Genomic DNA, 8,640 nt, shown 5'->3' with positions numbered 1-8,640 from the left:
AAATGGCACTAATCCGTTTTAGTATTTAATTAATGATGTATATGTGTAATAATGGGTGCTTCAGTTGAATGGCATTGTCTAGAAGTCACAACGTTATATGAATCTTTTTAAAAGTTTTATAATTAACTGGTTATCAAAGTAAAAAATGAATACGACATTTGCAAGACTGAAATGAAAAGTTGCATGTCGAATTGAACCATGCCCTTTCCAGTGAGAATTAGGATCTGTTGGCTCTTTGCTATCATGAAGATGAGAAGCTTGGTGACCACTGGATCTGTCCACTCCTCCCAGGCTGCGGAATAAATGTCCCAGCTTAGTTCTTCACTCGACTGAAATTAACAAATAGAATAATGTTTATTTACAATCTATTGCGGTATTAACGTCAGAGCAGTTTAAAAAAATACATTGCGGTAAAAAAAATATAATTGTCAAATCAACTCAAAAGTATAAATGATTAAAAGGTGACGTACAATCGGTTGTGGATGGTTGACGCACGTGTCAGTGAGATTTTAGTTTTTTTTCCGGTGCTTCTGTGATTTTCCAAAGCTAAAATAGTTGTTATTGTTCTATCTTCACAAAACTAACCCTATTGGTGCTGGTAAAGTATAAAATTTAAACTTATATAGTTGCTACAGTTCCAGTAAAATGGATCCTGACCCCGAACCTCCCGACCCGGGAACCTTTTCTACGTCTCGCAAACGACAAGGTGAGGAGAGAAATATGCCTTCCTTTAAAAAAACAATTACGGATCCCACTAAGGCGAACCCGTCTGTTCAACACCTATATGTCCACCCCTCCTTTTCCGATGGCCCTCGATCGTACTCTAATGATGATAAAGGTCCATTCATTGTCCAAGTTTCCCGGGAAGTAGAGGACCCATCTTCTGGAGCCTCGTTACGTGCTATTACATTCGGTCAGTTTATGCATAAGCACAAAATTTGTTCTGTCATACACGGTGGTGTAAAAAATGTAGGCCGTAATAAAATTACCGTTGAGTTCTCTTCTGCTGAAGCTGCCAACAACTTTCTGGTTAACCCGATTCTCGCTATGTGCAAGTTTAAAACTATTATTCCTTCTTATAACATCACCAGAATGGGGTTGGTCAAAGGTGTACCGGTGGACTGGTCAATGGACGAACTCGTTGATTCATTAGAGCTTCCTCCTAGATGTGGTGAGGTGTTAAAGTCAAGGCGACTGAACCGAAAATCAGTTACTGAGGGTGTCACCACTTGGGTGCCTACCCAATCTGTTGTCCTTACCTTCAGGGGACAAATGCTCCCTTCTAAGATTTACTCTTACCACACTTCCCTCCCTGTCGAAACCTACAAACTTCCAACCATACAGTGCCCGAACTGCTGCCGTTTTGGTCATATCAAATCGGTCTGCCGATCTAAGCCCAGATGTTACAGGTGTGCTCAGCCCCATACAGGTGATACGTGCGAAGTCACCTTAGAAACATCCACATGTCTACATTGCTCAGGTAAACATTTTTCTTCTGACAAGGGCTGTCCAGAATTTACTCGACAGCAATCCATAAAAATGGTGATGTCCCAGAACAATATCTCATACACTGAAGCAGCAATTCAGTTTCCACCTGTCCGACGTTCATATGCTGAGATAACAAAAGAAATGTTTACGCCTCCTGTCTATTCTCTAAGATCTCCTCAAACAGCCCAAACTCCTACCAAAACTTCCTATCACCAAACAATCTATCGCTCCTCTCGTCCCCAAGCTTCTCTAGCAAAGGGGTACGATAGAACAGCTCACCAGACTATTGTTGGTGAGTGCTCCTCATCTCTCCCAAATGGTTGTGCTCTCAACAATAATGTTGACACCCTTCCCTCTCAGGGCAAAATGTTAGAATTTATTTCTGAATTCCTTCTCAGTATTGTCGCCCCATGTAGCGAAATTCCCCTACCGCCCAACGTTGCCAAAAACCTATCCCAACTCTTTAAATTATTACAAAACGGACCCAATAACCCTAATTCAATGGAATAGTAAAAGCTTACGTTCAAGAAAACACGAATTGATCTCCCTCATAAACCTCCATAAACCCACAATTGTTGCCATCTCGGAGACATGGCTGAGACCTGGTTACCGATTTCGGGTACCTGGTTTCTCCTGTCTGAGGGATGACAGGAATGATGGGTATGCGGGCAGTGCTGTCTTTGTACGGCATTCCCTCCCTTTCTCCCAAATTCCTCTTCCTACCCATAGCGAACAGATTAATGCTATTGCTGTTCGTACCTTAGATATTTCTTTTGTATCTTTGTATATTCCTCACCCTTCTTCTTCTGTTCTTCCCGAGATACAATCAATTTTATCATCCCTTCCCAGCCCTATCATAGCCATGGGTGACTTTAATACCCATCACACTATGTGGGGGTGCCACGCTAGTGATAGGTTTGCTCCACTGCTGATTGACTTACTCGACGTTGTCAATCTCTGTATCCTCAATGATGGCTCCCCAACTCGCAGGGTATACCCTAATCAGAATCCCAAATCTGCAGTGGATCTCACCATCTGCTCCCCTAACCTGGCCTCGCAACTAACTTGGAACGCCCGTCCACCTATGGCAGTGATCATTTTCCCATACTTATTACATTAAACAACAAATCCTTACCCCTCTCTTACCACAACCCCCTTTTGAAATATAAACTCAAAAAAGCAAACTGGAAAGAGTATGCCCAATCCATTGATTGTATGGTAGACTCTCTGCCGGATTTGGAACGTGAAGAAAATGTCTTGTCTTGCTATGATCTATTTTTAAATTCTCTCAAATCTTCGGCCGATTATCAGATCCCCAAAAAGCACTCTCCTAAAAATTTGCTGCTTTCCTCTCCCTGGTGGGATGATGAATGCAGCGATTTGTTTGGTAAGAGAAGGGCTGCAGAGAAATCTTACTCAGCTTGTATGTCTCAGGAGAACTTTAATAATTTTCAGAGGCTTGATGCTAAAATTAAAAGGTTAGTATCGAAAAAAAAAAGATCTAGTTGGATACAATTTTGTGAATCCCTTAGCCCTCGCTCTCCATCCACTATTGTGTGGTCAAATGTGAGGAGAATCCGTCGTTCCCTGAACCATGTTGATGATTCTTCAAATAACCCTTCTGACTGAATTAACAACTTTGCAGACAAATTGGCTCCACCTTTCGTTCCCTATGTGGACTCATTTCTGAGTTCTATTCCAGCTCCAGCTTCCGATTAAATGGATGCTCCCTTTTCTTTCTCTGAGCTTCAAATCGCTCTTCATGGTCTCAAAGATTCGACTCCAGGGGAAGATGGCGTTCCATATTCCTTCCTGGCTAGACTAAATGACAAAGCTAAACTTTACTACCTTAAAATAATAAACAAATGTTTTGAAACTGGTATTATACCGGCATCTTGGACATCTCAAATAGTCATTCCCATTCTCAAACCTGGAAAAATCCCTTCAGATTCAAATTCATATCGACCCATAGCTTTGTCATGGAACGACTGGAATGGTTAATGGAAAGTAGAAATATTCTCCCCTCCTCCCAATTTGGGTTCCGGAGGGGTTTGAGTACCACAGACAGCCTCAGTATACTGACAACAGACATTCGCCTAGCCTTTACAAAAGGAGAGTACCTTGTGGGTGTGTTTCTTGATATTACTTACATACATATGACAATGTCCTACTTCCGGCGCTCAGGCAGAAAATGCTTAAGCTGAGTGTACCTTCGAGGATGGTTCATCTCATATGTAATCTGCTATTTTGCAGATCTATTCTGATAAAGCATCATAATACCTCTCTTCCCCCCAGACTAGTCTGGAAAGGTCTCCCTCAAGGCTCAGTTCTCAGCCCTCTGCTCTATAGCATTTATACCCACGACCTCGAACTGTCTGTCACCAGTTTTTGTAATATCTTACAATATGCTGATGATATTGTCCTCTATCACAGCTCAGGCAGTATAGGGGAAGTATCCTGTCGTATCAATGCTGCTTTGCATTATCTAGGCCAGTGGTTGTCTGACCACGGCTTATCCCTGTCAGCTGGCAAATCTCAGGCAGTGGTTTTTACAAGGAAGAGATACATTCCTACTCTACTCATTTCATTTGAAAATCAAGCAATCAACCTGACAGATAAAGTAAAAATTTTAGGTATTTATTTAGACAATCGGCTGAACGGAATTGCCCACTCTGAACACATAATAAAAAAATGTGAAAAAGGTATTAACGTACTAAGAGCAGTAGCGGGGGTTTGGTGGGGTGCTCACCCCTATTCTTTAAAGTTATTGTATAATGCCTTAGTACGTAGTCATATGGATTACTGTATGTTTGTTCTGGATCCCTTTAACAAATCAGCTGCTGGAAAATTAAACAAAATTCAGTATAGGTGCCTAAGAATCATTCTAGGTGCAATGAAATCCTCCCCTACTAATGCTTTGCAGGTTGAGTGTGTTGATCCTCCTCTACACATCCGCCGGCAGTATTTATGTGACCGCTTTGTTAGCAAGATGTTACAGATATCATCCCACCCTCTTTGGCATCGATTAACCCGACTATCACATGCTCCTTGCACCCGCAACTCCTCTTCAATCAAATCAAAAAGGATTGTCTATCATACTAGTTTGGATTCCTAGCCACTCAGGTATCCCAGGAAATGAGACTGCTCATTCATGTGCCAAAGCAGCTGTTGAGTCAGGTTCTCTAGATCATTTTAAAAATTCAGCTCAGGATCTTTGTTCTCTTGCAAAGATATATCTGGACAGAACGTGGAAGACATTTTGGAATGACTCCAAATCGGTTAAGGGTAAGTTTTATGCTTCCATCCAACCAAACATACCAAGACAACCCTGGTTTTGTTATTATCGAAATGCAAATCGCTGGATTACATCTACAATCTCGCGTCTGCGTCTTGGACATGCTTGCACCCCTGTTCATCTAGCCAAGCTCCGGATTAGGGATCACTCTATCTGTGAGTGTGGCTTGGATGAAGGCACTGTATCTCACATACTATTTAATTGTCTCAAACTAACTTATCCTCTTTATGACATTCTTCCCTCTAAAGTCCCCCGCCCTTTAAGTGTTAAATGTTTGTTAATGTTTGTGTTTAGTCCATATTGTAGATTTTTATGTAAATATATAGAAAGCAATAGAATTAAAGTGTAATATATAATAATTATTCATTAATAGTAAACAGTATTTAATAATGCTTTTACTCATATTTGTGTTGTCTGTGCTGTCTCAAAACTAACAATCCAATTTCAACTATTTTTTTATGCATATTCAAAATTAGCTTAATTATTATTTTTACCGATCAATCTCCTTCGTGTCTTCTCCATCTACACGACACTGGCGAAGTACCTTGTGCCCAGTTGGCATAAATAAAAGAGGGAAATGATTAAAAGCTAATTTGATGACGTCATAATTAATAAAGTTTAATTCTATTGTAAAACTAAAGATATCAATGTATAATAATCCTTAATGATGCTTGGAAAGCAGTTGCCAGTTGAAAATTTTGAACATGATCGAAAAAATTAAAAGCGTCTTAGCTTGTGATAAGATCAAGAGATCAAGATTGTACTAACATGAATTATCTGCGTAATTCTTTAATCAGTTTTTAGCTAACTAGAATACAATATATGAAGATGTAATCATTTTCCACCTTACCAAAGAGGGGTGAGGAAATTTTTTAGGAAATGGGAGGACTTTGCCTTTCTTTAGCAGTAGTAACAATTTCTTTTTACTTTAAAATATTAAGTTGTAGTTTGTTTAAATTAATTTTGTATCTATTATGTACTTGACTTATGTTTTCTGTTTCGTATATTTTGTTTAACAATGTTTTGTCTGCATATATTGTTTAAGTGTTTTCTTTTATAATATGTATGTGTGTAGCTATAAGATTACTAAAAAATAAACAAATGAACAACGATCGTGTTACTGTATTTACGAAAAACAAAAAACTGGTACCTTTATCAATTTGCAGGCGAAATAACAAGGCGCAAACATGTGGATGACACCACTGATAGCAAATATCGTGTATTTAGGGTCAACGCGCCGACTTAAGTATATCTGATATAGATTGAAGGAAATCAACAACGACGTGAGTAGAAAAACTACGAATAGCCAACCGCCATACACTTCCTGTATGTCCTTGTAAAAATCTAGCGCATCTTGGTGGTCAACTATAGCTTCTATCACCCGCGCTTTCAACTCGTATCTGTTCTTCGAGTCCCGGAACGCTCGGTGTATTTTATGACTCACCAACTTCAATTTTAGACGCAAATGCGTTGTTGCGATGCAAAAGGATCCATCGAATCCAACAAAATTTACCGACAGAACGACGCATTGCACTAAATTATAAGCAAACACCAGCTCGAAATATGGCGTTTCGTCTTGTTTATCCTCAATATGTTTTAATCTCATTTCATGTACCATATATCTTTTACCTTCACCACTAGTAAAAGTTTCGTAAATCATACAAAAGCTTGCATATAAAGGAAACTGTGAACTCAGTAATATCGGTATCAGAATCCAACAAGTTTGACCGAGCTTCCCAATTTTTATATAATGTTCATATATTTCCTGGTATTCCTCATCCATATCGTTACCTTTGAGCATATCGTAGGAAATTTTATCTAAAACTTTAGCAAAGATACCCGTTTTATATAAGCAGTAAGGTGTTTTGAAGAAGAAAAGAGTAGCAAGGACGCCGATAGTGATGTTATTCGCGAAATTTATCATGTCGAGAGTAAAAAGGCACCTAAATAAATAAATTAAAAACCAGTACAATATGAGAGAGTTAATAAAAATAACGACGATGAAGTAATATACTCTCTTTTTAAGGTTACGGGAGTTGGGATAGATGAGGGCGAATGCCAAAGCGAAGGCACAACGCGTGAACGTTTCATTAAATGATTTAAATCTGCTGTCCATGTTAAGTGACTTTGTTGCAAAGCTGGCCGGCAAGATCTGACGACCGAACGTAATAAATTGTGTGAAGACGTTTTCTAACGCGAAAGCTTGGCATCAACATTAGGCGTAATCACGAGAAAATTGCTAAGCATTTTAGCGTCATTACGGCGTCGGTAATGATACCATCTGCTAAATCCTTATCGGCTAATGTTGCATAACTAGAATTGAATTAAACAGATTATCGCGTAAACGTAATTTGCATACCTGATATGCCTAAGTGGTTTCTAATAATTTATTAGCCATGCATTTGGTAATTTTTATCGTGTCTTTAGGAAATAATAAATTGTGTGTCACATTATAATTAAATGGCAAGTTATATATTAGTGAAAGATTACGTTAGTATTAAGATAAATCATTCTTCGTGAGTATTAGATAATGACTAAATATATATCAAAATTTCGCCAGAATTGTGTTAAATTAATTTATGTTACGAGTTCATTTGTAAATAAATCGACGAGGAATCTGTTTATTTATTATTATTGTTTATTTTATGCAAATTATAATTTTCTAATACGTCTCTCACTGGTGGAAACATCGAGAAAAATTTCAGCCAACCCGTAACAGTAACCGACCGAAGTATAAAATTAAATTAAATTTATAAAATAAATTTGGCTTTGTTTGAACCATTATAACTTATTATAAGTTATAATTATATATACTGGCTGCAGCGATATTCATGGTTTTTGATTAATTGTATTTGTCTAAACATTGAAAAATTTACGAACAAAAACAAAGTACAGTACAAAATGTTCATTAGCTTCATAACTGTCAAACATGTAATGTTCATTTCTTAGACACGGTAAACTGTTTCCTCAAATTAAAGAAAAAAATAATATATATGTTATATACGATTATAAACAATATTTTAAAAATATAGAATAATGTCAGTAATAAAACGATTGACACATATAATGGTTGTCAAGTATGTATGCGTGATTTAGAAGTGTTTTGTATTAGTTTCTTAATAAATCAGTGAACTTAGTATTAGTTTTATATTCATTGTATTTCCTCAATAAAATCATAAATTAGCAACTAATCTGTAACTCGACATTTATTGTTAGGTGGTACGAAGTTCACTAGGTTAGTTTCGGAATATATATAACCTTTTAGATTTATTTGTATGAAATACAACGAGATACGTCACGCACACGTTGGCATTACGTCAAAGTCAGTAGGGTCCAGTTTTCACTTTATTGATTAGATCCATGTTATCTTAAACTCAAATATACAAAATAGGATTTAACGAGCCCATTCTCAACGCCCACTGGTAAATTTCGTAATTGGGTTTGCCGTACATGTAATCTCGATTTGAATGGTCTGTTTTCGCTTTTAAATTTTCAAGCCCGTGAGAGATTTCTGACAGGATACCTGTTGAGTGGCTAGATAAGCATATATGTATTCATAATTGCAGAACCATTAAGATGTCGGTATTGATTTATATTTGCAATTAAAAAAAACAGCAGTAGAATTGCATCATAGTATTTAATTGAATAAGGCGAGTATTTTTTGACTATTTAACATTATCCTTTAGGAATGCACATTTCTAAGGGTACATATTTATATGGGTAAATATACACACACATATCATATACATATATAGAAATCAATCGAAAATATTGCTATAAGAAAAACTCGCTAGTACAACCTCGTTTATTGAATAAAAGGAAAATTCCTTAATTCAACAATATAAGGTGACAAACTT

General features: G+C 37.4%; 1 protein-coding gene across 1 annotated transcript; it reads right to left on the bottom strand.

Moving 5' to 3' along the window:
• Window positions 1–7,473, bottom strand: LOC123720231 (putative odorant receptor 92a). The gene is made up of 3 exons (XM_045676770.1): window positions 7,453–7,473; window positions 5,934–6,935; window positions 1–329 (listed from the first exon to the last, which is right to left on the bottom strand). The coding sequence occupies exons 1-3, from the start codon at window positions 7,471–7,473 to the stop codon at window positions 123–125; spliced, it is 1,230 nt and encodes a 409-aa protein (XP_045532726.1). The 3' UTR covers window positions 1–122.
• Between the last annotated feature and the right edge of the window lie 1,167 nt (window positions 7,474–8,640).

This window comes from Pieris brassicae, chromosome 2 (assembly GCF_905147105.1).
Source record: "Pieris brassicae chromosome 2, ilPieBrab1.1, whole genome shotgun sequence".
NCBI lineage: Eukaryota > Metazoa > Arthropoda > Insecta > Lepidoptera > Pieridae > Pieris > Pieris brassicae.
The sequence above is the reverse complement of the archived record's forward strand: the minus strand, read 5'-3'. Positions and strand labels throughout refer to the sequence as shown.

Bases quoted from the DNA above. Each gene is read 5' to 3' on its own strand.
- LOC123720231 (XM_045676770.1), bottom strand. From the start codon at position 7,473: ATGTTTCCACCAGTGAGAGAC. The intron at 6,936-7,452 runs GTATTAGAAAAT...TTCGGTCGTCAG, and splicing joins TGTTTCCACCAGTGAGAGAC to ATCTTGCCGGCCAGCTTTGC. The intron at 330-5,933 runs GTACCAGTTTTT...TGTTAATTTCAG, and splicing joins TCGCCTGCAAATTGATAAAG to TCGAGTGAAGAACTAAGCTG.